This window comes from Girardinichthys multiradiatus, chromosome 9 (assembly GCF_021462225.1).
Source record: "Girardinichthys multiradiatus isolate DD_20200921_A chromosome 9, DD_fGirMul_XY1, whole genome shotgun sequence".
Taxonomy (NCBI): Eukaryota; Metazoa; Chordata; class Actinopteri; order Cyprinodontiformes; family Goodeidae; genus Girardinichthys; species Girardinichthys multiradiatus.
In genome coordinates this window covers 46,860,579-46,886,979 of record NC_061802.1, presented here as the reverse complement: position 1 = coordinate 46,886,979, position 26,401 = coordinate 46,860,579, and the positions used below count along the sequence as shown (strand labels likewise).

At 42.8% G+C, this 26,401-nt stretch overlaps 1 protein-coding gene across 4 annotated transcripts; it reads right to left on the bottom strand.

Annotated features, from left to right (window-relative positions):
* Positions 1 to 1,369: 1,369 nt before the first annotated feature.
* On the bottom strand, positions 1,370 to 26,050 carry dohh (deoxyhypusine hydroxylase/monooxygenase). Of its 4 annotated transcripts, none has more exons than XM_047375931.1 (7): positions 25,928 to 25,977; positions 23,569 to 23,670; positions 23,229 to 23,335; positions 20,621 to 20,788; positions 15,595 to 15,671; positions 2,107 to 2,362; positions 1,370 to 1,987 (listed from the first exon to the last, which is right to left on the bottom strand). In XM_047375931.1, the coding sequence occupies exons 2-7, from the start codon at positions 23,607 to 23,609 to the stop codon at positions 1,653 to 1,655; spliced, it is 984 nt and encodes a 327-aa protein (XP_047231887.1). In that variant the 5' UTR covers positions 23,610 to 23,670; positions 25,928 to 25,977; the 3' UTR covers positions 1,370 to 1,652. The 4 variants fall into 4 exon arrangements, with proteins under 4 accessions (XP_047231887.1, XP_047231886.1, XP_047231885.1 ...); XM_047375930.1 differs by having other exon boundaries at positions 25,919 to 25,961; XM_047375929.1 differs by lacking the exon at positions 23,569 to 23,670 and having other exon boundaries at positions 25,928 to 26,050.
* Between the last annotated feature and the right edge of the window lie 351 nt (positions 26,051 to 26,401).

Below are 26,401 nucleotides of genomic sequence, written 5' to 3'. Positions count from 1 at the left end.
CCTTGATAAAACACAGTGGACCAACACCAGCAGCTGACACGGCACCCCAGACCATCACTGACTGTGGGTACTTGACACTGGACTTCTGGCATTTTGGCATTTCCTTCTCCCCAGTCTTCCTCCAGACTCTGGCACCTTGATTTCCGAATGACATGCAGAATTTGCTTTCATCTTAAAAAAGTACTTTGGACCACTGAGCAACAATCCAGTGCTGCTTCTCTGTAGCCCAGGTCTGGGGAATGCGGCACCTGTAGCCCATTTCCTGCACACACCTGTGCACGGTGGCTCTGGATGTTTCTACTCCAGACTCAGTCCACTGCTTCCGCAGGTCCCCCAAGGTCTAGAATCGGCCCTTCTCCAAAATCTTCCTCAGGGTCCGGTCACCTCTTCTCGTTGTGCAGCGTTTTCTGCCACACTTTTTCCTTCCCACAGACTTCCCACTGAGGTGCCTTGATACAGCACTCTGGGAACAGCCTATTCGTTCAGAAATGTCTGTGTCTTACCCTCTTGCTTGAGGGTGTCAATAGTGGCCTTCTGGACAGCAGTCAGGTCGGCAGTCTTACCCATGATTGGGGTTTTGAGTGATGAACCAGGCTGGGAGTTTTAAAGGCCTCAGGAATCTTTTGCAGGTGTTTAGAGTTAACTCGTTGATTCAGATGATTAGGTTCATAGCTCGTTTAGAGACCCTTTTAATGATATGCTAATTTTGTGAGATAGGAATTTTGGGTTTTCATGAGCTGTATGCCAAAATCATCCATATTAAGACAATAAAAGACCTGAAATATTTCAGTTAGTGTGCAATGAATCTAAAATATATGAATGTTAAATTTTCATCATGACATTATGGAAAATAATGAACTTTATCACAATATGCTAATATTTTGAGAAGGACCTGTATATAAGAATGCGTGTGATGCTGTGATATGATGCACATTTGTGCTTGTATTTAGAAGCCCTGAATGGATTTAAAAAGTCTGCATAAGGATTGCAACATAAACTCACATCTATTGCACTGCCCAGTTGAACTGTTGTGAGATGTAAACCACACCCCATAAGGGTCCAGAATCACAGAATATGCTCTGTATACAGACGGGGATGTGGCAGATCAACTAGTACAATGTAAAATCACAGTTATCTGTAATGGGGGCTTAATGTTTCCCTGTTTATTGTGGAACTTTAATTTCAATGGGGCTCTGAACCCAATCACTGTCAAAAGTTAAATGATCTAAAAATAAAAAGTGTGGTTATAAAAAATGTGTAAAATACAACAGGCTTGGTCAGACTGTTCATTAATCTACAGTTCCAAAAGAAACTGCGATAAATAGAAGAGCAAAAGCACTGGATTTAAAATCATCGGAAACGTTCCATGTTGATTCCTCTGGGACAATTTCAATTTATTTCAAGAAAACAGAGAAATATTCCTATAAAATTTGCTCTTGTTTTTAGGTCATATTACATTTGTTTATTTAGTCTGAGTTGAATGTTGTTTGCTTCTTACTGTGTTTAAAACTGTTTTGTTACAAACACAATAGAAAAGATGCCATAATTATACAACGGGATAGGAATTTAGGAACATTTCAGCAATAATATTTACATACTGAAATAAAATTCTGCACTTTTCCAGACTTGGCTATGCATCAACCTGTAGGGTCTCAGTCATGCGCGTCTCTCTGAGGTAGAGGGTGCAGACTGACCAGTCCGTCTGCATACTGGAACGTATCACCGTTTTCATATTCCAGCATGTCCAGGGCAACCTCACAGCTTTCTTTGACTACACGTTCTTGGTCTTTAAGGTAACTCTGCAGCACAGTCAGACACTCCTCTTTTCCAATGGATCCAAGAGCCTCTGCTGCCTCATGCCGGACCATGGGGTTCTCCTTAGAACGTTCCAGAACTGCACACAGTGCTGGTATGGCTGCCGGGTGTTGCATCTGGCCCAGAACATAGCCAATCTCATGACGAAATAGTGCACTGGAGCACTGCAACCCTGATGACAAAGATGTTACAAGTTTGTTACAGAGTATCCGGTGTGATCTTTGTTTCCAGTTTAGTGTTATTATATAGGTCGATCTAGATTTAATTGCGGGATTCAGTAGTGCATCTTACCGTCTCCAAGTGCAACCACAGCCTCCTCTGTGCCCAGGTTCCGCAAAGCAAACATGGCTCGGTAGCGTTCAAAGAGCGACAGACTTTCATCTAGCAGCACAGAGTGCAGCTCTGGTACACTCCTCCTGGGTGCTGGAGGAGCTGGGTCTACGGAGCAGTAGGGGTTCTTATCTGTACTGCCATCCTGCAACTGCGTCTCTCCACCAGTAAGAAGCCATTCCAGCCGACGCATTGCCAACTGACAAGTCTCTGCAACCTGAACAACAGAAGGACAAAAGGGTTAAAGACGCATATTAAAAAGGCTTCCGTGTAGACACCGCAATGCTGGAAAACTGATATGACTAAATAAATTCAGCCTTAAGAAACCACAAACATAAAAAATGACAATTTAACAATTTTGCTACATTCCTAAATTACTCAATTGGCCAATTTAGTATTGCTATAAAATACACTCAAAAAATCCAGTTCATGTCGCTTAAAAATAATGATGCAGCATGAGCATTACTTAATTCAAAATTCAAATTCAAAAATACTTTATTCATCCCAAATGGAAATGAACTGTTGTAGCTCAAATGATGCAGGTTTTCTCAAAGAGCTGTTGTAGATGCTGATGGCTCTGGGCAGGAAGGATCTCCTGTAGCGATCTGTCTGAAGAAGCCTCTGACTGAAGACACTCTGTTATTGCACAACAGTCTGATGAAGAGGATGCTCCATAATGTTCTTCATTTTATTAATAATCCTTTTTTCCACAATCAAGAAGTCCTCAAAACAGTCAGCCTTCTTTTTAGCTATTTTAAGCCACTGGCCCTGATGACGCTACCCCAGCAGATGATGGCAGAAGAGAACACACTCCCCACAATAGACTTGAAGATATACAGCATCTTGCTGCAAACACAGAAGGACCGAAGCTTCCTCAAGAAGTACAGTCTGCTCTGTCACAAGCTCTTTGAGCTTGAGCTTGTGCGGGAGGTCGAGAGATATCAACTAGAAATAGTCGGGCTCACCTCTACACAGAGCGTGGGCTCTAGAACCCATCTCCTCGAGAGAGGCTGGATCCCTGCACTTTCGGGTTGGGGACAGGTCTCTTACTGTCGTTTCAGCCTATGGGCCAAACAGTACTGTGGAGTACCCAGTCTTCTTGGTGTTCCTGTCAGAGGTGTTCCATAGTGCCCCTTCCGGAGACTCCATTATTCTGCTGGGGAACTTCAACACCTACGTAGGAAACAACAGTGACACCTGGGCGTGATCGGGAGGAATGGCCTCCCTGATCTGAATCCGAGTGGTGTTTCATTATTGCACTTCTGTGCTAGTCACCGATTGCCCATAATGAACACCATGTTCGATCATAAGGGTGTTCATCAGTGCACTTGGCACAAGGACACCCTAGACAGGAGGTCGATGATCGACTTTGTTGTTGTGTCGTCAAACCTTCAGCTGCATGTTTTAGACACTCGGGTGAAGAGAGGGGCTGAGCTGTCCACTGATCACCACCTGGTGGTGAGTTGGATCCGCTGGAAGAGGAGAAAGACGGACAGACTTGGCAGGCTCAAGCGCATTGTGAGGTGTCTGCTGGGAACGTCTGGCAGAGCCCTCGGCCAGGGATGTGTTGAACTCCTACCTCCGGGAGAGCTTTGAGATTCTGGGGGATGTTGGGGAATAGAGTACAAGTAGACCATGTTCTCTGCAGCTATTGTCGATGCTGCTGCCCCTAGCTGCAGCCGTAAGGTCTGCAATGTCTGTTGCGGCATCAGTCCCCAAACCCGGTGGTGGACACCAGCAGTAAGGGATGCTGTCGAGCTGAAGGAGAAGTCCTATCAGCTGTGGTTGGCTTGTGGGACTCCTGAGGCGGTTGACGGCTACAGTGAGGTCAATCGTGCCACACCCCGGGATGTGGCAAAGGCAAAAACACAGGCCTGGGAGGAGCTCTGTCAGGCCACGGAAAGGGACTACCGGTTGGCCTCAAAGTGATTCTGGCAAACCATCCAACACCTCAGGAGGGGGAGGCAGTGCTTCGCCAACACTGTTTACAGTGGGGGTGGGGAGCTGCTGACCTCGACTGAGGACCTTATCAGGTGGTGGAAGGAGTACTTCGAGGATCTCCTCAATCCTGCTATCACGCATTCCCTGGTGGAAGCAGAGGCTGGGGACTCTGGGTTGGACTCTTTCATCACCCAGGCTGAAGTCACCGAGGTGGTTAAACAGCTTTGGCAGGGCTTTGGGGGTGGATGAGATCCACCCTGAGTACCTCAAGTCTCTGGATGTTGTGGGGCTGTCATGGTTGACATTGCATGACAGTCGGGGACAGTGCCTCTGAACTGGCAGAAATGGGTGGTTTCAACTATAGGGGGATCACACTCCTCAGCCTCCCTGTTAAGGCCTACGCCAGGGTATTGGAGAGGAGAGTCCGGACGATAGTCGAACCTCGGCTTCAGGAGGAGTAGGGACGTCTGGGTGTCTCTTAGTCTGCTGCCCCCACAACCCAGTCCCGGATGAAGCGGAAGACTACGAGTACGAGACCCCACAATGATATACAGGTCCTTCTCAAAAAACTTAGCATATTGAGATTAAGTTCATTATTTTCCATAATGTCATGATGAAAATTTAACATTCATATATTTTAGATTCATTGCACACTAACTGAAATATTTCAGGTCTTTTATTGTCTTAATACGGATGATTTTGGCATACAGCTCATGAAAACCCAAAATTCCTATCTCACAAAATTAGCATATTTCATCCGACCAATAAAAGAAAAGTGTTTTTAATACAAAAACGTCAACCTTCAAATAATCATGTACAGTTATGCACTCAATACTTGGTCGGGAATCCTTTTGCAGAAATGACTGCTTCAATGCGGCGTGGCATGGAGGCAATCAGCCTGTGGCACTGCTGAGGTCTTATGGAGGCCCAGGATGCTTCGATAGCGGCCTTTAGCTCATCCAGAGTGTTGGGTCTTGAGTCTCTCAACGTTCTCTTCACAATATCCCACAGATTCTCTATGGGGTTCAGGTCAGGAGAGTTGGCAGGCCAATTGAGCACAGTGATACCATGGTCAGTAAACCATTTACCAGTGGTTTTGGCACTGTGAGCAGGTGCCAGGTCATGCTGAAAAATGAAATCTTCATCTCCATAAAGCTTTTCAGCGGATGGAAGCATGAAGTGCTCCAAAATCTCCTGATAGCTAGCTGCATTGACCTGCCCTTGATAAAACACCAAGCAGCTGACACGGCACCCCAGACTATCACTGACTGTGGGTACTTGACACTGGACTTCTGGCATTTCCTTCTCCCCAGTCTTCCTCCACACTCTGGCACCTTGATTTCCGAATGACATGCAGAATTTGCTTTCATCCGAAAAAAGTACTTTGGACCACTGAGCAACAGTCCAGTGCTGCTTCTCTGTAGCCCAGGTCAGGGGCTTCTGCCGCTGTTTCTGGTTCAAACGTGGCTTGACCAGGGGAATGCGGCACCTGTAGCCCATTTCCTGCACACGCCTGTGCACGGTGGCTCTGGATGTTTCTACTCCAGACTCAGTCCACTGCTTCCGCAGGTCCCCCAAGGTCTGGAATCGGCCCTTCTCCACAATCTTCCTCAGGGTCCGGTCACCTCTTCTCGTTGTGCATCGTTTTCTGCCACACTTTTTCCTTCCCACAGACTTCCCACTGAGGTGCCTTGATACAGCACTCTGGGAACAGCCTATTCGTTCAGAAATTTCTTTCTGTGTCTTACCCTCTTGCTTGAGGGTGTCAATAGTGGCCTTCTGGACAGCAGTCAGGTCGGCAGTCTTACCCATGATAGGGGTTTTGAGTGATGAACCAGGCTGGGAGTTTTAAAGGCCTCAGGAATCTTTTGCAGGTGTTTAGAGTTAACTCGTTGATTCAGATGATTAGGTTCATAGCTCGTTTAGAGACCCTTTTAATGATATGCTAATTTTGTGAGATAGGAATTTTGGGTTTTCATGAGCTGTATGCCAAAATCATCCGTATTAAGACAATAAAAGACCTGAAATATTTCAGTTAGTGTGCAATAAATCTAAAATATATGAATGTTAAATTTTCATCATGACATTATGGAAAATAATTAACTTTATCACAATATGCTAATTTTTTGAGAAGGACCTGTATTTAGATGCTTTTTGGGTCATATTTGGTCAGTCTGTTCAGATTTTTCCATTTTGTATTACGTTTCGTTCTCTATTACGTCGCAGTATTTTCGGTGGAACTTCTAAAGATTGTCGTGGACTTCCGACTAGCCAATCCAGTGAATCCGCCATTTTTGTCCTCGCAGTATTCATGTAGTTCAAGCAGAAGCAGCCGAAGCAGCAAGCGGAAAAATCTAAATCTTCTGTTGTCAGGTGTATTAACCCGACAACACCACTCATTACCCCAGGATCAGAACCTCTTCGGAGTGCCTGGTTAAATTTTATTTTTCATGGAAACGTGCCGACATCAGTAGGTCCTCTTCATTTGTGTGAAGCACTTCAGGGAGAGTGTTTCAGCACTCGTTTTTAGTTCCTTAAGGACATCACCTTATTGTGCATTTTGAATAACAATATTAAACAAACAGTTCTGCAATCTGTTTGGTTGCCCTTTTTGCCTTGGGAAACACATGATCCAAATGCATTCAGTGATGTTCTTGATGGTAGCGTTGGCTAACTCTTTAACTATGTTGGGGTCTTGTTTAAAAGTTTTCATTCAAGTTGTGGTAGCAATAAAATTTTAAAAATGCAATCTTACATATAGTTTTTCTAAAAATATTGTCAGTAACATTAGTAATGGGATTACAGCTTTTGTTACTACTGTGAATTCCTTAACTTTTCTCAGCTATTGTTTAAGAATTTACATTTTTCATGTAGCCTACTAGGGCAGGGGGGTTCAAAGTCAGTCCTCGCAAGGTCCTGACGTTTCCCTGCTTTAACATACAGGGGTTGGACAATGAAACTGAAACACCTGGTTTTAGACCACAATAATTTAGTAGTATGGTGTAGGGCCTCCTTTTGCGGCCAATACAGCGTCAATTCATCTTGGGAATGACATATACAAGTCCTGCACAGTGGTCAGAGGGATTTTAAGCCATTCTTCTTGCAGGATAGTGGCCAGGTCACTACGTGATACTGGTGGAGGAAAACGTTTCCTGACTCGCTCCTCCAAAACACCCCAAAGTGGCTCAATAATATTTAGATCTGGTGACTGTGCAGGCCATTGGAGATGTTCAACTTCACTTTCATGTTCATCAAACCAATCTTTCAATAAGTCATGCTGTGTGTATTGGTGCATTGTCATCCTGATACACGGCACCTCCTTCAGGATACAATGTTTGAACCATTGGATGCACATGGTCCTCAAGAATGATTCGGTAGTCCTTGGCAGTGGGACTTCTCCACACCGTAACTCTCCCGGATGTGGGCTCATCAGGGAACAATACATGTTTCACATTGTCCACAGCCCAAGATTTGCGCTCCTTGCACAATTGAAAGCGACGTTTGGCATTGGCATGAGTGACCAAAGGTTTGGCTATAGCAGCCCGACCGTGTATATTGACCCTGTGGAGCTCCCGACGGACAGTTCTGGGGGAAACAGGACAGTTGAGGTGCACATTTAATTCTGCCGTGATTTGGTCAGCCATGGTTTTATGTTTTTTGGATACAATCCGGGTTAGCACCCGAACATCCCTTTCAGACAGCTTCCTCTTGTGTCCACAGTTAATCCTGTTGGATGTGGTTCGTCCTTCTTGGTGGTATGCTGACATTACTATGGATACCGTGGCTCTTGATACATCACAAAGACTTGCTGTCTTGGTCACAGATGCACCAGCAAGACGTGCACCAACAATTTGTCCTCTTGAACTCTGTTATGTCACCCATAATGTTGTGTGCATTTCAATATTTTGAGCAAAACTGTGCTTTTACCCTGCTAATTGAACCTTCACACTCTGCTCTTACTGGTGCAATGTGCAATCAATGAAGACTGGCTACCAGGCTGGTCCAATTTAGCCATGAAACCTCCCACACTAAAATGACAGGTGTTTCAGTTGCATTGTCCAACCCCTGTACCTGATTTAGATGATTGCAGCTCATCAAAAGCCTGTTAATGAACCATCACTGTTGTTTGTTGGATTCGATAGCTTACAGCTACAATATTAGTTTTAATGCTGTTGTTCTCATGCATTAGTAAACATAGCACATTGTTGGTGCAATGATTTTGTATATACTTATTGTGTTTTTGGACATTTGTTGATATTTATCAAGGGCAAGTAAAGTAATAGAATCTTGTATGGCTCCGCAGCCTGGAGGGGCGGACTGTGAAGGGCCTCATTTGCATTTAAAGAGACCACGGCAAAATGAGACGGTCAAAAAGGAAGCTTAAAAAATTAGTAAAATGAATGCCCGAGGAGCTAAAATAACGACAAATTCAAACCATAGCATTGCAGTTCTACTTTATACAGACCACATCTGAATGGTTTAAATGGGAAAAAGCAGGATTTAAAAGCATGATCTGTCCCCTTTAAAATCTACAATCATCTCATTTGTTTTATTCATGTTCAAGATGAGATGCTCGTTTCCACACCATGCTACAAAGCGGTCCAACAGCTTTGTGTCAATCATCTTTGTACTCGGCTTCTTGTCCATCTCTGATCCACCCCACGACTGCAGAATCATCTGATTATTTCTGCAGGTGACAGGAGTCTGTCTTGTACTGGAAGTTTGAGGCATACAGAATGAAAATTAATGGAGAGAGTACAGTCCCCTGTGGAGATTGTTGAGGCCTCCACCTGAGTCTTCTGGAGTTTCTGACAAAGCAAATCAGGTTGAATTGTATTAAATTGACTGGAGAAATCAAAGAACATGATCCTCACAGTGCTGCTGGCTTTGTACAGATGACAGTGGGTTTGTTGAAGCAGGTGTATGATGGCATCTTCAACTCCAACTCCACAGCGATAAGCAAACTGAAGGGGGTCCTGATATTTTATTGTTCTCAAGTGGGCCAACAGGAGTCTCTAGGACCTTCATGATGTGGAATGTCAGGGCAACAGTCGTTGAGGACTGATGGGTGAGTTTTCTTTGGTACCGGAACAAGACTGGAGGTCTTCCACAACACTGGAACCTTCTTCTGGGCCAGGCTAAGGTTGAAGAGGTGGTGCAGAATCCCACAGAGCTGCTCTGCACAGGCCTTCACGGCTTTAGGGCTTGAACAATCTGGGCCTGCAGCCTTATTCAGGTTCAGTCTTTGCAGTCTTCTCTTCACCTGACTTCTTGAGACAAAAAAAGGTGGAAGGAGCAAGCAAAGGGAGCATCTACATCATTCTAGTGATCAAGATCTAGTGATCAAGTATGGTTTGTGCAACCAGACAGCAGCAGGATTTAAAAGCATAACCAGCTAGGCGTTAATTGGAAGAATTTGCTCCACCATCAGCAGAATTGTTAGAGTTCATTGGCTCAGTCCAGACATCCATGGGTCTGATCTTCTTTCTGCTTGAAGCCTCTGATTTTCCTCCTTGACCAGACACCTCTGATATTGTTTTGCTGGAGCTTGCTCTCCAGCAAAACAATATCACCTCTTTGCTGTCTCTTATGTTGACTTTAAGTTGCTTCTGTATACTCCTCAATATTTCCTCATCTCCCTCTCTGAAGGCCCTTTTTGTCTTGTTAAGCAGGTCCTTCAGGTCACGGATAACACAGAGTCTGTTATTGGGGAAGCATCTCACTGTTTTAGTAGTGATGGTGTTATCCACACAGAAGTTTATATAGTCGATGACACACTCAGCTATGGCATTGATGCACAGTGCGTCCCAGTCTGTAGCCTCAAAGCAACCTTGCAGGCCTTCTCCAGCTTCCTGTGACCATCTTCTCAGTTCTCTTTTTTACAGGTTGCCTCTGAACAAGAGGTTTTTATTTCTAGAATTGCGCCACTCTAGGTGGCAGCAGGTTGGAGTGGCTCTGTTACTTTTTATTCTGATTAATTATTTTTAATAATTTTTAACAACACACGTTGATGAAATTTATATTTTTTTGGACGTTTATCCTCTCAGGTGTCGGATACTGTGCAGCTGGAAGGATTTTTGCTGATACTTTTTTACTTTTTGACATTTGTTATGATGCATCACAATGACAACGGGGTTGTTTGTTTAATGTTTTTCTTTTTTTTACTGCTGGGAGCAGGTGATTACTATCTCAAAAGCTCAAATAATACTTGAACTACAACCCCAAATACTTGAGTTGAAAAGGAGGTGCCGTAGATGCAGAGCAAGAGCAAAGAGAAGAGAGAGAAGGAGGAAGTTCAAACATTTTCTTCCATTGATCATGATGGGGAATGTGAGATCGTGGGGAAACAAGTTGGATGAACTCTAAGCCCAACAAAGGACCCAGCCAGAGTATCAGGAATGCAGTATTATGTGTGTAGAATATAAACTATCTATGTGTGTAACCTGTGTGCAGATATAGGGGAGTCAAGCTTAGGGAGTGAAGCATAGAGAGTCCAAAGTCATAAATTAGTGAAGGACAAGGGATCACCGGATGGGGGGAGAAGAAGACAGGGGAGGACAAGCTAGAAGAGAAGAACCAGAAACACTCCTTATTTGGATATGAGGAGTGATTATATTGTTGCTGGGGAGATATCCACAGACAGACTGATTGTGTATGTGTACTGCATGGCAGCGAGGGGTATATAAAAGGTATTGTGGCGCGCCCCCAAAGGAGACAACACACAGACGTTTACAGGTACCCGTGTAAGTGTGTCTCCTCTCTGAATTCAGATTGGTTTTAATAAACTTGTGGAAACGTACAACTGATCTCTGACTGAGGATTGTCCTTTGGGGTGTCAAATATAAAGAGTCGATGAGAGGTGAGGAGTAATGTAAGAGTTAACGGACGGCCAGTAAAGTTTTCCTACCTCGACATGTGGTTCACTGAGACATGGCTGCAGGATCATATCCCTGACTCCAGCATGTCTCTGCCAGGCTTTCTGATCATTGGAGAAAACAGAGATTTAAAGAGGAGCAGCAAACGCAAAGGTGGACTGGCAGTATTTGTTAACAACAGATGGTGTAATCCAGGACATGTTATTGGTGAACTCTCCGTGTAAATATGAATAAAAACTTCCTGCCAACAGTTCAGTATCTGGGCTGCAGAGACAACACTTCAGAGTGTTATTTTGGCAAAAGTATACGTTCCACCTTTAGCTGTTGCCAACACTGCATGTGATGTCATCAGCTCAGTTGTTGCTCAGCTACAGACCCAACACCCCAATGCATTTGTGGCAATTTTGGTGAATTTAACCATGCCAGGGTGTTATTGGCGAAGCATCTTATCGTTCTGGTGGGGATGATGTTATCCACACGGAAGTTTATATAGTCAGTGACATATTCAGTCATGGGATTGATGTCCTCTCCATGTGGCTGGCACTGTGTATCTCAGTCTGCAGCATCAAAGCAACCTCACAGAGCTTCTTCAGCTTCCTGTGACCATCTTCTCATAGGTCATTTTATTGCAGGTTGCCTCTGAACTTGGGGCTTACAGGTCCTTCTCAAAATATTAGCATATTGTGATAAAGTTCATTATTTTCCATAATGTCATGATGAAAATTTAACATTCATATATTTTAGATTCATTGCACACTAACTGAAATATTTCAGGTCTTTTATTGTCTTAATACGGATGATTTTGGCATACAGCTCATGAAAATCCAAAATTCCTATCTCACAAAATTAGCATATCATTAAAAGGGTCTCTAAACGAGCTATGAACCTAATCATCTGAATCAACGAGTTAACTCTAAACACCTGCAAAAGATTCCTGAGGCCTTTAAAACTCCCAGCCTGGTTCATCACTCAAAACCCCAATCATGGGTAAGACTGCCGACCTGACTGCTGTCCAGAAGGCCACTATTGACACCCTCAAGCAAGAGGGTAAGACACAGAAAGAAATTTCTGAACAAATAGGCTGTTCCCAGAGTGCTGTATCAAGGCACCTCAGTGGGAAGTCTGTGGGAAGGAAAAAGTGTGGCAGAAAACGCTGCACAACGAGAAGAGGTGACTGGACCCTGAGGAAGATTGTGGAGAAGGGCCGATTCCAGACCTTGGGGGACCTGCGGAAGCAGTGGACTGAGTCTGGAGTAGAAACATCCAGAGCCACCGTGCACAGGCGTGTGCAGGAAATGGGCTACAGGTGCCGCATTCCCCAGGTCAAGCCACTTTTGAACCAGAAACAGCGGCAGAAGCGCCTGACCTGGGCTACAGAGAAGCAGCACTGGACTGTTGCTCAGTGGTCCAAAGTACTTTTTTCGGATGAAAGCAAATTCTGCATGTCATTCGGAAATCAAGGTGCCAGAGTCTGGAGGAAGACTGGGGAGAAGGAAATGCCAAAATGCCAGAAGTCCAGTGTCAAGTACCCACAGTCAGTGATGGTCTGGGGTGCCGTGTCAGCTGCTGGTGTTGGTCCACTGTGTTTTATCAAGGGCAGGGTCAATGCAGCTAGCTATCAGGAGATTTTGGAGCACTTCATGGTTCCATCTGCTGAAAAGCTTTATGGAGATGAAGATTTCATTTTTCAGCACGACCTGGCACCTGCTCACAGTGCCAAAACCACTGGTAAATGGTTTACTGACCATGGTATCACTGTGCTCAATTGGCCTGCCAACTCTCCTGACCTGAACCCCATAGAGAATCTGTGGGATATTGTGAAGAGAACGTTGAGAGACTCAAGACCCAACACTCTGGATGAGCTAAAGGCCGCTATCGAAGCATCCTGGGCCTCCATAAGACCTCAGCAGTGTCACAGGCTGATTGCCTCCATGCCACGCCGCATTGAAGCAGTCATTTCTGCAAAAGGATTCCCAACCAAGTATTGAGTGCATAACTGTACATGATTATTTGAACGTTGACGTTTTTTGTATTAAAAACACTTTTCTTTTATTGGTCGGATGAAATATGCTAATTATGTGAGATAGGAATTTTGGGTTTTCATGAGCTGTATGCCAAAATCATCCGTATTAAGACAATAAAAGACCTGAAATATTTCAGTTAGTGTGCAATGAATCTAACATATATGAATGTTAAATTTTCATCATGACATTATAGAAAATACTGAACTTTATCACAATATGCTAATATTTTGAGAAGGACCTGTATATTTTTAGCAGAAAAGCAAGATTGTGATCTGATTTGCCTAGAGGAGGTCTTGCTGTAGAGATGTATGAGTCCTTGACATTTGTATAAAACAAATCCAATGTTTTGTTTTCTCTGGTAGAGCAGCTGACAAACTGTTGAAACGTTGGAAGTGTAGCAGAGAGTGAAGCATGGTTAAAATCACCAGAAATTGCCACAAATGCATGGGGGGGTTGTGTCTGTAGCTTAGCAACAACTGAGCTGATGACATCACATGCAGCATTGGCAACAGCTAAAGGTAGACTACAGGGGTTGGACAAAGACACTGAAACACCTGTCATTTTAGTGTGGGAGGTTTCATGGCTAAATTGGACCAGCCTGGTAGCCAGTCTTCATTGATTGCACATTGCACCATTAAGAGTAGAGTGTGAAGATTCAATTAGCAGGGTAAGAGCACAGTTTTGCTCAAAATATTGAAATGTACACAACATTATGGATGACATACCAGAGTTCAAGAGGACAAATTGTTGGTGCACGTCTTGCTGGCGCATCTGTGACCAAGACAGCAAGTCTTTGTGATGTATCAAGAGCCACGGTATCCAGGGTAATGTCAGCATACCACCAAGAAGGACAAACCACATCCAACAGGATTAACTGTGGACGCAAGAGGAAGCTGTCTGAAAGGGATGTTCGGGTGCTAACCCAGATTGTATCCAAAAAACATAAAACCATGGCTGACCAAATCACGGCAGAATTAAATGTGCACCTCAACTCTCCTGTTTCCACTAGAACTGTCCGTCGGGAGCTCCACAAGGTCAATATACACGGCCTGGCTGCTATAGCCAAACCTTTGGTCACTCATGCCAATGCCAAACGTGGGTTTCAATGGTGCAAGGAGCGCAAATCTTGGGCTGTGGACAATGTGAAACATGCATTGTTCTCTGATGAGTCCACCTTTACTGTTTTCCCCACATCCGGGAGAGTTACGGTGTGGAGAAGCCCCAAAGAAGCGTACCACCCAGACTGTTGCATGCCCAGAGTGAAGCATCAGGGGTGGATCAGTGATGGTTTGGGTTGCCATATCATGACATTCCCTTGGCCCAATACTTGTGCTAGATGGGCGCGTCACTGCCAAGGACTACCGAACCATTCTTGAGGACCATGTGCATCCAATGGTTCAAACATTGTATCCTGAAGGCGGTGCCGTGTATCAGGATGACAATGCACCAATACACACAGCAAGACTGGTGAAAGATTGGTTTGTTGAACATGAAAGTGAAGCTGAACATCTCCCATGGCCTGCAGAGTCACCAGATCTAAATATTATTGAGCCACTTTGGGGTGTTTTGGAGGAGCGAGTCAGGAAATGTTTTCCTCCACCAGTATCACGTAGTGACCTGGCCACTATCGTGCAAGAAGAATGGCTTAAAATCCCTCTGACCACTGTGCAGGACTTGTATATGTCATTCCCAAGACAACTTGACGCTGTATTGGCCGCATAAAGAGGCCCTACACCATACTAATAAATTATTGTGGTCTAAAACCAGGTGTTTCAATTTTATTGTCCAACCCCTGTATATACTTTTGCCAAAATAACACTGGTGAACTCTCTGGGTAAATAATATGGACAAAAACTTACTGCCAACAGTTCAATATCTGGACTGCAGAGACGACACTTCACAGTAACATGTCCCGAATTACATCCATCGGTTGTTCACAAGTACTGCCACTCCACGTCCTTTGCGTTTGCCACTCCTCTTTAAATCTCTGTCTGCTAGTATGGTCAGAAACCTTGACAGAGAGACGCTGGAGTCAAAGATATGATCCTGCAGCCATGTCTCAGTGAAACACATGATACTGCATTCCGAAACTCTGGCTGGGTCCTTTGTAGGGCTTGGGAGTTCATCCAACTAGTTTCCCCAACAATCTCACATTGCCCATCATAATCGATGGAAGAGATGGTTTGAACTTCCTCCTTCTCCCTCTTCTCTTTGCTCTTGCTCTGCATCTACGGTGCCTCCTTTTCAACTCATCAGGGATTTGGGGTTGTAATTGAAGTATTATTTGAGCTTCTGAGATAATAACCAAAACAACCCCGTTGCCATGGTGATGCATCATAACAAATGTCCAAAAGTAAACAAAGTATCAGCAAAAATCTTTTCAGCTGCAGGGTATCTGATACCGGAGAAGATAATCGTCCGAAAAAAATATCTATTTTATCCACCAAAAGAGGAATTTGAGTTCTTAAAAAGAATTAATCTTTTATCGTTTAGATATACTGAGGCAGTTCAAAAAAGGGTTCTGTTGTCAGTCCAATAATAATTAAGTAAAGGAAAATGAAAAGCTGAGTATTTAGTTGTACAAGAGCCTGTTGTGTTTGTGCTCCTACCTCTATGACGGGATCCTTACTGTACTCCTTCAGCAGGTCCAAAACCACAGAATCACCAATCGCTCCAAGGGCCTCCCCTACAGACAATGGAACATAGCACTCATTGCTTCCATTTCCTTCAAGTGAATCCATCCCCTGTACTGGATTTACCTCTGCTGCCAACAAAGGCAATGCGTGAGGAAGGTCAGCTTAACCTGCATGCAGTGGGGCAGAGGGCAGGTAAGCAAGAAGAAACTCACTCCTGCTTTGCCTCTAATGCTACCAATATGTTTCAACTGGCTCCAAAGCACACCGGTTAAAAAATTGGAAACATAAAAAAGGTTAAGTGTGTCCAAACATCTCACATAAGATGGCCCATCAGCTGAGTTATCAACAGGTCCACTGCAACATCAGATACTTTAAATCACATCAACATGGCTGCAATTCATCATTTATGTATACTTTTTCAGCTACAAACTTGGTAATCTTAACGTGTATCTTAACATATTCAAAACTAGAGCAGAAAGTTTGAACAAATAACCTAATGTAGGACTTTTCAAAAGGTCAGCATCAGGATACAGAATTTAATAGTGTGTTTTATTATCTGTTTATGTTGTCTTGGTGTTTGTTTTGCCAGAAGTCAGAGACAAATCTCCATCTCAAAAAGGTAATGGACAATAAAGTTATCTTACCTAGGGCTCGTCAAAAGAACAACAGACTGGTAGGGCTAAAAGAGGGGAAAGAGACTGGATGTGTTATGTCTGAGCATGTGCAAAAAATACTTTCAGATGGACTGGGGCTGACGGGAAGCGAATATACAATTGATCGGTGCCACAGGAGCCCTGGGCCTCACCCCAGTCCTAATCAACCTCCACGCATCATATTGGTAAGATTTCTCAGATATACAGGTCCTTCTCAAAATATTAGCATATTGTGATAAAGTTCATTATTTTCCATAATGTCGTGATGAAAATTTAACATTCATATATTTTAGATTCATTGCACACTAACTGAAATATTTCAGGTCTTTTATTGTCTTAATACGGATGATTTTGGCATACAGCTCATGAAAACCCAAAATTCCTATCTCACAAAATTAGCATATAATTAAAAGGGTCTCTAAACGAGCTATGAACCTAATCATCTGAATCAACGAGTTAACTCTAAACACCTGCAAAAGATTCCTGAGGCCTTTAAAACTCCCAGCCTGGTTCATCACTCAAAACCCCAATCATGGGTAAGACTGCCGACCTGACTGCTGTCCAGAAGGCCACTATTGACACCCTCAAGCAAGAGGGTAAGACACAGAAAGAAATTTCTGAACGAATAGGCTGTTCCCAGAGTGCTGTATCAAGGCACCTCAGTGGGAAGTCTGTGGGAAGGAAAAAGTGTGGCAGAAAACGCTGCACAACGAGAAGAGGTGACCGGACCCTGAGGAAGATTGTGGAGAAGGGCCGATTCCAGACCTTGGGGGACCTGCGGAAGCAGTGGACTGAGTCTGGAGTAGAAACATCCAGAGCCACCGTGCACAGGCGTGTGCAGGAAATGGGCTACAGGTGCCGCATTCCCCAGACCTGGGCTACAGAGAAGCAGCACTGGACTGTTGCTCAGTGGTCCAAAGTACTTTTTTCGGATGAAAGCAAATTCTGCATGTCATTCGGAAATCAAGGTGCCAGAGTCTGGAGGAAGACTGGGGAGAAGGAAATGCCAAAATGCCAGAAGTCCAGTGTCAAGTACCCACAGTCAATGATGGTCTGAGGTGCCGTGTCAGCTGCTGGTGTTGGTCCACTGTGTTTTATCAAGGGCAGGGTCAATGCAACTAGCTATAAGGAGATTTTGGAGCACTTCATGCTTCCATCTGCTGAAAAGCTTTATGGAGATGAAGATTTCATTTTTCAGCACGACCTGGCACCTGCTCACAGTGCCAAAACCACTGGTAAATGGTTTACTGACCATGGTATCACTGTGCTCAATTGGCCTGCCAACTCTCCTGACCTGAACCCCATAGAGAATCTGTGGGATATTGTGAAGAGAACGTTGAGAGACTCAAGACCCAACACTCTGGATGAGCTAAAGGCCGCTATCGAAGCATCCTGGGCCTCCATAAGACCTCAGCAGTGCCACAGGCTGATTGCCTCCATGCCACGCCGCATTGAAGCAGTCATTTCTGCCAAAGGATTCCCGACCAAGTATTGAGTGCATAACTGTACATGATTATTTGAAGGTTGACGTTTTTTGTATTAAAAACACTTTTCTTTTATTGGTCGGATGAAATATGCTAATTTTGTGAGATAGGAATTTTGGGTTTTCATGAGCTGTATGCCAAAATCATCCGTATTAAGACAATAAAAGACCTGACATATTTCAGTTAGTGTGCAATGAATCTAAAATATATGAATGTTAAATTTGCATCATTACATTATAGAAAATAATGAACTTTATCACAATATGCTAATTCTTTGAGAAGGACCTGTACAGCTCGAGAAAATATACTAGCTACTCCCAAAAAGAAGAAGGGCATACAGTGGAAGGACTGTAGGGTGACGTTTTTTGTGGATATGACTGAGGAGCGCTCTGCAAAGTGTAAACTGTTCTCCCCGATAATGAAAGGGCTGTGGCAACACAAGGTGAAGCACACGCTGGCCCATCCAGCTATGCTGCGGTTCGCATGGAGGGGACAGCGGCTGAGCTTTGCCGATGCACAAGAGGCAGAAAGTTTCATCCGAAAGAATATTAGGAACGTGGAGGATGCCGCAGAACCAATGGGATAAATGGAGCATGGAGGGGGGGGGGGAAGAGCCAAGGAGTGGAGCCAAGGCATATTCTAATACAAGAAATAAATCTGTACCAGCCCTTTTCAAGGAGGAAATTGGGTTAATTGATATCTGGAGACTGATACATCCCTTGGAATATACATTTTATTCACGCAAAGACACTTAGCTTTACAACAGACATGTGGACTTGTGATGTAAGTTTAATGACCATGTTGAGTCCTACTGTGCAGTGGATAGACAAACAATTCTAACGCCATCAAGTAGTTTTACACTGCAAAGAAATGTCAGGGTCTCACATTGCTGCCAATTTATCAGCAGAGTTTAAGACGATGTTGGGTCAGTGGGAAATCAAACAAGCAAGGGTTCACGTTGTTTTACGGGACAAAGCTCGTAATATGGCCAAAGCACTGGATGATGCCAACTTGAAAAGTTTGCCCTGCCTGGCGCACACACTGCAACTTGTTGTAAATGAGGGTCAGCTAGCGCAGTATCACCGATATTGTGGCAACGGGAAGGTGAATGTTTGGACATTTTAAGCATTCAGCTTTTGTGTATTCCTGACTCTACGACATAGTCGCGGTTGCAGCAGAGACTTGCTATTGCCGTGTATGCTGCTGAGCACGAGTTACCAAGCACACTCACCGCACACCAATGGGAGCTAATGGACAATGTACTAACCATCCTCGCACCTTTTGAGGAACTCACAATGGAGATCTGCTCATCAACAGCTACAGCAGCAGATGTCATCCCAACTGTCACCGCACTCAAACGGCTTTTGGAAAGGCAAGCAAACAGACCGTGGTGTGGGTACAGCCAAAGCCACATTGTTGGAGGCTGTTGTGAGAAGATTCAACAACATTGAGCATGATTTTCTGTACAGCTTGGCCACTATTTTTGATGCGAGGCAAGTATGAATAATGTATTTTCTAGACATAATTACTATTAGACTACTACCATATTTTAAAAACCTAATTAAAAATGAAAATTGCTTTATTGGATTGTGTTTCTTTATTTACATGAAAACCATAAAAATTATTAGTGTATACGAAACAATGATTGTTCCATCTTTCTTTGTTTATGCAAAACAAGGTACGAGAATTGCTACTTCTCAGCAGAGGGGAAGGATGCAATGAAACTTGCGGAGGGGCACACCCATGGATGAAAAACTTGTTGCAGGAACATCCACTGAACTGGGACCTCCTGACATAGATCCACCTGCAGCCAAAAGGTGTTCATCAAGAAAAACCTGCCACTAATGTACAAGTGACTACAATAAGTCTGTGAGAACAACTTACCTGTCCCAATGTTAATTCTTGTTATTACCCTTTGACTTTTGAAAATGTTACACTGCTGCACTTTATTTTTTGTAGAATGTTTAGGGGCTTATGTCCTGTAAACTGTGGCAGATTATTAGATTGTACATTTAAATAGCCACAAAACTGCTGCATTTGGGCATTTTATTTTTGCACTACAAACAAAAGTGAAACTCAGGACATTTTTAAGTTGCTTTGTTAGTTTGTCCTCAACTGACCTCAAACATTGTGATTTTGTAAAAGCAAAATACTGTTGTGGACTTTATTTTGTTTCCCTGAGTATTGTTCAATGGTTTTCAAAATAAAAGTGGAGCACTGAAGGCGTGTTGTGACCTTGTAACACCTGACAGTGTCAGTTATAAAAATCGGCAGGTCAGGCTTTTTAAGATTTTTAAAGTTTACAACCCTTTAACATTTTCTGAGTAAATAATCTTTACTTGTGCTACTACTTCAAAACAGAACCAACCTAAGCAGGTAGGTTCAGCTTTTGACAGGGGTAGAAGCACGAATCAGAGTGGACGTTACAATATAGGAGCAGATTTCAGAATTGGGATAGGCAAAAAGGAATTAAAAAAAATATTTTCTTTTGATGGTTACATTGTTTTTATTTATTGCAGAACCCTTCGTCCCACTGGTAATGCCATCTAATTTTTTTTATGGGGAAATCCTGTGTCTGGTGGCCTTCCCTCACTATTCTAAACAGCTGTCAGATGTTGGGCTTACTGACATCACCGTCTCTCCCTTTGGCCTGGCTTAGAAGTGCCAAATACAAACTGATCAAATCATTTCCAACCCCATCACTGTCTCCATGTGGACCGAATAACATCCAAACTAAATCACTCCTTCAGTGTCAGTGAGTGTAATTAGTAGCAGCTGATTGTTAGTAAATGGGTGACATACATATTTGATGGTTGTTTGATGAGTTGTTTCATCTCCATATTATGAGAGTCCATGTTTTACCTGCTTCATGCCTGACCATTGGCTCCTGCTTGGTATCTTTGAGCACAGTTGTCAGAACAGGAATGGCCCGTCTGTCCTGCATTTGTCCCAGGCAGTAGGCCAACTCATGCTTCAGCAAGGCCGAATCATCAGTGAAAGCCTTGCTGATCCATTCTATAGCTTCAGCACCTGGTGGAAGATATTTATTCAAATTAAGCAAAGAAATCGATGACGTTTCACAAGCATATTAAACAGAAGCCTTGTGCCAGTCAGCATCGTTAGGTAGTAATTTAATGTTTCTGTGACATTCTATTAAACATTTATACAGCTTATCAAAATGTAACATTCAGAACATGTCGGAATTTCGAACCGAAGCTCCCACAGGTTCTGGTGCTTTTGATTGATGATCCAACATGGCACCGTGGATGGCAGCCTAAGTCTTTTTCTCTCCTATACTTGTGCGTTTATTCCACTCTCTGCCACCATTCTGTTATCACTTTCCCCTAAGAGGATCTCCTAAACTTCAGACAATCCTCTCTAAATGTTTTTCTCCACTCCTAGTCATTATGGCCATTTTTCAGTGTGGCCAATGTTTGTCCATCACTGTGTCATCTGGCTCATCCACAAAACAGGACAGGTCCACACTAAAACAATCAGATCTGCAAAGAAGATGATCAGGGCTGACCTTCACTCCATCCAGGACTAAGGGGCAGCTAACATCTCTATAGACCTGCATGTTTCGCTGTCTCTCTGATGAACACTTAAACAGAGTTAGATCGATACCATGCATATTTGCACTACTTCAACAGACTTCTCTTTTGTAAAGCCCTGTATATACATACAGGTCCTTCTCAAAATATTAGCATATTGTGATAAAGTTCATTATTTTCCATAATGTCATGATGAAAATTTAACATTCATATATTTTAGATTCATTGCACACTAACTGAAATATTTCAGGTCTTTTATTGTCTTAATATGGATGATTTTGGCATACAGCTCATGAAAACCCAAAATTCCTATCTCACAAAATTAGCATATCATTAAAAGGGTCTCTAAACGAGCTATGAACCTAATCATCTGAATCAACGAGTTAACTCTAAACACCTGCAAAAGATTCCTGAGGCCTTTAAAACTCCCAGCCTGGTTCATCGCTCAAAACCCCAATCATGGGTAAGACTGCCGACCTGACTGCTGTCCAGAAGGCCACTATTGACACCCTCAAGCAAGAGGGTAAGACACAGAAAGACATTTCTGAACGAATAGGCTGTTCCCAGAGTGCTGTATCAAGGCACCTCAGTGGGAAGTCTGTGGGAAGGAAAAAGTGTGGCAGAAAACGCTGCACAACGAGAAGAGGTGACCGGACCCTGAGGAAGATTTTGGAGAAGGGCCGATTCCAGACCTTGGGGGACCTGCGGAAGCAGTGGACTGAGTCTGGAGTAGAAACATCCAGAGCCACCGTGCACAGGCATGTGCAGGAAATGGGCTACAGGTGCCGCATTCCCCAGGTCAAGCCACTTTTGAACCAGAAACAGCGGCAGAAGCGCCTGACCTGGGCTACAGAGAAGCAGCACTGGACTGTTGCTCAGTGGTCCAAAGTACTTTTTTCGGATGAAAGCAAATTCTGCATGTCATTCGGAAATCAAGGTGCCAGAGTCTGGAGGAAGACTGGGGAGAAGGAAATGCCAAAATGCCAGAAGTCCAGTGTCAAGTACCCACAGTCAGTGATGGTCTGGGGTGCCGTGTCAGCTGCTGGTGTTGGTCCACTGTGTTTTATCAAGGGCGGGGTCAATGCAGCTAGCTATCAGGAGATTTTGGAGCACTTCATGCTTCCATCTGCTGAAAAGCTTTATGGAGATGAAGATTTCATTTTTCAGCACGACCTGGCACCTGCTCACAGTGCTAAAACCACTGGTAAATGGTTTACTGACCATGGTATCACTGTGCTCAATTGGCCTGCCAACTCTCCTGACCTGAACCCCATAGAGAATCTGTGGGATATTGTGAAGAGAACGTTGAGAGACTCAAGACCCAACACTCTGGATGAGCTAAAGGCCGCTATCGAAGCATCCTGGGCCTCCATAAGACCTCAGCAGTGCCACAGGCTGATTGCCTCCATGCCACGCCGCATTGAAGCAGTCATTTCTGCCAAAGGATTCCCGACCAAGTATTGAGTTCATAACTGTACATGATTATTTGAAGGTTGACGTTTTTTGTATTAAAAACACTTTTCTTTTATTGGTCGGATGAAATATGCTAATTTTGTGAGATAGGAATTTTGGGTTTTCATGAGCTGTATGCCACAATCATCCGTATTAAGACAATAAAAGACCTGAAATATTTCAGTTAGTGTGCAATGAATCTAAAATATATGAATGTTAAATTTTCATCATGACATTATGGAAAATAATGAACTTTATCACAATATGCTAATATTTTGAGAAGGACTTGTATATTTACAATAAACTTTTATTTTTATTTACCTACTTATATATTTAAAATGTCTTCATGGAGAGCAAAATGGAACCAAAGTTAAATTCCTTGTTTGTGTTCACAAACTAAAAGCTGATTATGATTAGAAAATTTCACTCAAAAAAATAAATAAATAAAAACTCCTTTGTAGGTGTACCTCCCAGGTTCCTCAGGGTGAATAAAGCTCTGAAGCGCCGATTCAAGTCCAGACCTGGGTTGACCAGAACCTGCCCTACTGCTGCCACCTGCTTTGCAGTAGCCATCCTGTAACAGAATCACATACCAACATGACTAAGAACAAGGCATCAGCTTGTGGGCGCGCTGGGGTGTGCTGTGTCAATATTTTGAAGTGAGTGGCGAAAAATCCAGAAAAAGTTGATGACTATGCTTATATCGTTAAAGATAAGTTATATCATCAAATCTGTTTGAAGGCTCGCTGCATCTAATTGGCTCAGGAATATGGTGCAGTATCAGTGCCAAACTTAAGACTTGCTCACCCAGTGGTGGCTCCTTTCTTGTTGCTGGTGGCTATTTCCATTCCAAAGCCAGCTACTGATCAGATTAATAATAGGCCGGCACAAGTAACTGAGCGGCAGGCCCTGGCAAATGAGAAGGACAGTACTAACTTGGGTTAGCATTGGAGAGGCTGGTGACTAGCATGTCTTGGCTGGTCATGAAGCTGCAGTTGGCTTCGGGAAACAGTTATAGGGCAATTCCACCTCATTTTTCATTACCTTTAGCATCTTTAATCTGCTCTAACTCCAAAACCACAAAACTTAAGACACTTCAAACCTGGAATAGATTGTTCTACACTAATAGCAGAATCTTATAAACACAATTTGGGATTTTTTAAAGTTTAATAAAAATATTTGTGTCTTTTGGCTTCCTAAAAAGATGAGTGTAGCTACTATTCTGGTAAATCGCGTTCTAATGTAAATTATAACATTACTGGACTAATGAAAGATATTTATAGTAGCTAATTTTTGATCAGTAATGTCTGAGGTGCTATCTAAAATAATATTCAGATGTATTATTTAAGTACTTTTCATATTCCACTATCAGAATGCCCCTGTCACATATGAGAACATATTTTCTCTTCTTAAAAAAAAAAAAGAGAAAAAAAATGTTTTTGGGAAGAGCCCGACACACACACCCTATAATGGTTTGTTACCCCATGGGTCAGGGATTAAACAATCATTTTATGTTTTGGCTCAATCATCATACACAGAGACAATTGTTCTTTCCTTGCCAGAGTTACAGGAGAACAACCTAATATTGTATCTGACACATTCTGTTTCACCCACATAACATGGGAACAAATTGATTTACCAGCAGGTTTTTACTGCGTTTATTCCTCTCATCATGGACAATAACTCCTGTGAATTTGGAGACATTTCTCTTTATTTGCCAAAGATACAGGGGGTGGGGGGTTTGGAGGGCTAATATTTCAGCCATCTGAAATATTCTGTTCCCCCCCCATCTGTCTCAAATTTAATTTTGTTCTTGATTCAAGATTCACAACAAATTGATAAAAGCAATGCCAACACCTCTTGGTCTATGGTTAAAGAAGATTTGGTTCACTCCAAAACTCTCCCTGATCTGAGTCAACTGCATATAAAAAACATAGCCTTTACGGATAAAATAAATGACAAATAAAGTTTTACAGAGGAGAATGTACCCTGGTCAAGTTAAGCAGCAGTATATCCTTATGGATTTTAGTACAGATTTAATATCAGAAAGTAGAACAAAATATATATCCCCCCCTCTTCCTCCAAAAGTTAAAGACATCCACTATAAAACTTTAGATGACATCTGTTTTTATCAGGTTAAGATTTCAATTTGATACTCCCAGTTTGGTATTCATTTTCAAATCTCTATAACAGAATTCCTACTTAGTAACTTAATATTTTTGGAGAGGTTTTCTGTTCACAGGTGTAGATTTTTTTAAAGTTGAGCCAAATTTTTGTCATTGGGACATTTTTTTTTTTATCTAATCAAAAAGCGCAGTCTTCCATGCGTTAAAATGAGGACTGTTGAGCATCTTGTGAAGTTAATCTTTTAGAACATCAGCATCAAATTATTACCAGTACTTGGACTTTAAAAGGTTTCTGCAAAAGACACGGCCATGGAAGAAATTGCTTGTTTTGTGGAAGATGAGTTATTACTTTATTCTCGTAATTAAAATAAAATAAAATCTCTTAGCCTGCCCCAAACACTCCGTCGTAGTAAACTTTTTTTTCTTACAATAAAGAAAAAAAAAAACACTTCACATTCCTCTACATTGTTAGCACTCTGAACCAGTTTGTTAACGAGGGGGTACAGTTTGATAGGTGTGCCATTATGGAACATTGACAAGGATGTAAGAGCAAGTTTACTTCTAAGCACACACTTGACCACCAAGCACGTTGACAGGAGGAGGCAAAACACGTGACTAAGCTGTTTGCCCACGCGAGAAAAATGCAAAGTTAATAAAATGTATTTATTAAACACAATTTTGAGAAGATTCAATTAAAATGACGGCGAACACTTTTTCCTGTTACAGCTGACGGCCAGGGGGCTGAGGCGGCGGGGTAGCGGGGAGGGTCATAAAGCAGAGAAATTAACGTCATTGAAATTCTTTAATGTTTCATGAAGATTTATTCAGTCTGTTGATCAATTTCATAAAACCACAAAGCAGTAGCCAAAACTGAATGATGTTTGCTCTAACGTCTGAATTAACCGTGAGACTAGAGCCACGTGTCTGCTAACACAGACCAACTGTCTCTGTTCTCACGATCACACACACAGAAAGTTCCTCAGACAGTCTGAACACAGAGCGAGAACATTTCAGACATAAAACTCACGAACCTCACCAACCTTAGACCAGGAGCCGAAATGCTGCTGTCGGTGCTTCTTCTTCGCTGGCGAGGTTTACAAACTGAACATGAATGAAATACCGCCACCAGCTGGTCTGGATTATTAATCATCCCGTTGTTCTTGTTCTTCTTCCTTTTCCTTCTTCTGTAATTGTTATTGGCAATTTACAATCTCGGTGTATTACCGCCATCTGCCGGACTGAGGTGTAATCCACTAAAATCTTCCTAAATTAAAAATCTTTCAGTTAACTGTGTCATTCAAATACTTTACTAGTGCTTTAACCATAGGATGCCACTCAAGCTAGCCTAATATATTAATCATAGTTATTGTCATCTCTTGTTGCAACTACCTCCTTTTGTAGTTTATATAGATGCTTTACGTCCCCCTCTGTATTCAGTCTTTCTTGCCATATTTTATTGATGTTATCTTCAACAATTACAATTTTATAAGTTAAACTTCACTTGCCTTGATTGC

Excerpts from the sequence above, each read along its gene's own strand:
- dohh (XM_047375928.1), bottom strand. The coding sequence starts at position 26,037 with ATGATTAATAATCCAGACCAGCTGGTGGCGGTATTTCATTCATGTTCA. Across the intron at positions 2,363-15,594 it reads GTAAGGATCCCGTCATAGAG|GTTGCAGAGACTTGTCAGTT; the intron begins GTAGGAGCACAA and ends TCTGTTGTTCAG. Across the intron at positions 1,988-2,106 it reads TGTGGTTGCACTTGGAGACG|GGTTGCAGTGCTCCAGTGCA; the intron begins GTAAGATGCACT and ends CTTTGTCATCAG.